General features: G+C 42.1%; 1 protein-coding gene across 1 annotated transcript; it reads right to left on the reverse strand.

The window, feature by feature from the left end:
- Nucleotides 1-627: 627 nt before the first annotated feature.
- Nucleotides 628-1,086, reverse strand: LOC107479340 (uncharacterized). The gene has a single exon (XM_016099484.1). It carries the CDS (start codon nt 1,084-1,086, stop codon nt 628-630), a length of 459 nt encoding a protein of 152 aa, XP_015954970.1.
- Between the last annotated feature and the right edge of the window lie 1,170 nt (nt 1,087-2,256).

The following is a 2,256-nucleotide window of genomic DNA, read 5'->3' on the forward strand; positions in this document are numbered from 1 at the left end:
TCCTCCCTTCTTGGGAACCACCTGAACTGGACTGACCCATTGGCTATCTGAGATTGGATAGATTACTCCTCCCTGCCACAACTTCATAACTTCTTTCTGCACTACTTCCTTCATTGCTGGATTTAACCTTCTTTGGGGCTGAATGGAAGGTTTGGCACCTTCTTCTAGGAGTATCTTATGCATGCATATGGCTGAACTGATTCCTTTCAAGTCAGCAAGTGTCCATCCAATGGCATCCTTATGCCTTCGTAAGACTTGAAGCAACTCTTCCTCTTGTTCTTGGCTGAGAGCTGAATTTATGATTACTGGATAACTTTTATTTTCTCCCAAGTATGCATACTTGAGAGTGGTTGGCAGTGCTTTAAGCTCCAATTTGGGCACTTTTTTTCTTTCTTCCTTCTCTTCTAGCCTACCTTGAACATGTGTTTCAGCGGCTGCAGCTTCTTCGCTTGTTGCTAACTCCTCTTCTGTTGATGCTTCAAGTTCTTCTTCAAGAGTTTCTTGTACCAAAGCTTCTACGGAGTCCAACCTCACACATTCTCCCAATGAGTTGTGTGGGTAGCTCATGGCCTTAAACACATTGAATGTCAATTTCTCATCATGTAGTCTAAGGACAAGTTCACCCTTTTAGACATCAATAAGGGCTCCGGCAGTGGCCAAGAATGGCCTTCCCAGAATGATGGAAGTATTAGCTGCTTCCTCCATGTCTAATACCACAAAATCTACTGGAAAGATGAAATCCCCTACCTTCACTAACAAATCTTCTACTATCCCATGGGAAAACTTAAAAGATCTGTCTGCTAGTTGTAATACCATTCTTGTTGGTTTAGCTTCCTCAATCTTCATTTCTTTCATCATTGCTAGAGACATTAGATTTATGCTGGCTCCTAGATCACATAAAGCCTTTTCCACAGTGATTTCTCCAATGATACAAGGGACTTGGAAACTCCCAGGATCCTTCAATTTTTGGGGCAATTTGTGTTGGATGATGGCGCTGCATTCTTCTGTAAGTACCACAGTCTCATTGTTTTTCCAGCTTCTCTTTTTGGTCATCAACTCCTTCAAGAACTTGGCATAGAGTGGCATTTGCTCGATTGCTTCAGCAATGGGTATGTTTATTTGTAGTTACTTGAAGATTTCTAAGAATCTTGAGAATTGGTTGTCCTCTCCCCTCTTCTTTAATTGCAGTTGCTGGGGATATGGGGCCTTTGAGAGGTATGGCTTGGGCACTTCTCTTTCTTGATGTGACTTGGGGATTGAGGTTTGAGCTTCCTCATGTCCCTTGTTTTCTTCATCCAATTCCTTTTCTGGTGGCTTCTTGTGGGTCTCCTTCAATTTCCTCCCACTTATGAGGGTGATGGCCTGACATTCCTCTCTTGGTATTGAGTTAATATTGCTGCAATTGTTGTGCCCAGGGGTTTGCTTGAATAACAATTCAATCTGTGTTTCCAGTTTCTTGATGGCAGCATCTTGATTCTACATGTTAGATTGCACTTCTTCCCAGAAAGCTTTGCTATCTTGAATGTCCTTGCATAGGCTTTCAAGTAGAGCCTCAATTTTTGAGAGCCTCTCCTCAGTGATTGATGTGGGGTTTAGATTAGGTGGTTGAGAAGGTTGGTTAGATGGATGTTGGTAATATCTCTGTGAGGTGTTTTAATGAGTAGCATTGTTGTTGGAGTTGAAGTTATGGCATCTCTGAACTTGCACTTGGTCTTGTTGATTTCTCCATCCAAAGTTGGGGTGATTTCTCCATCCAGAGTTGTAAGTTTTGGAGTATGGATCATGGACTTGTCTAGGTGAGTTTCCCACATAGTTGGCTTGCTCCCAGTCACCTTCTTCTCCTATGTTTACTCCTTCTTGAGTTGGTGATGAGGTGATGGCTGCTACAACTTGGTTCTCTTCCACCTTCTTGATAAGATCTGCTAGCTGCTTGGTGATCATCTTGTTTTGGGCTAACAGTGCATCCATGTGGTTCAGCTCCTTTACTCCTCTAGTGTTACTTCTTTTGGAGGCATAAAAGTAGTCATTCTCAGTAATTGTTTCAATGACATCTATGGCTTCTTCAATGGTTTTCTTCTTGTTTAAAGAGCCTCCTGATGAATGATCCACAACCTTCTTTGACTCATAGGAAAGACCTTCATAGAAGATGTGAAGTTGAACCCACTCATTAAACATCTTTGGTGGGCATCTCCTTGTCAAGTCATTGAATCTCTCCCATGCTTCATAAAGTGTCTCACCATCTTGTTGTCTAAAAGT

Source organism: Arachis duranensis, chromosome 3 (assembly GCF_000817695.3).
Source record: "Arachis duranensis cultivar V14167 chromosome 3, aradu.V14167.gnm2.J7QH, whole genome shotgun sequence".
In the NCBI taxonomy this organism is placed as follows: Eukaryota; Viridiplantae; Streptophyta; class Magnoliopsida; order Fabales; family Fabaceae; genus Arachis; species Arachis duranensis.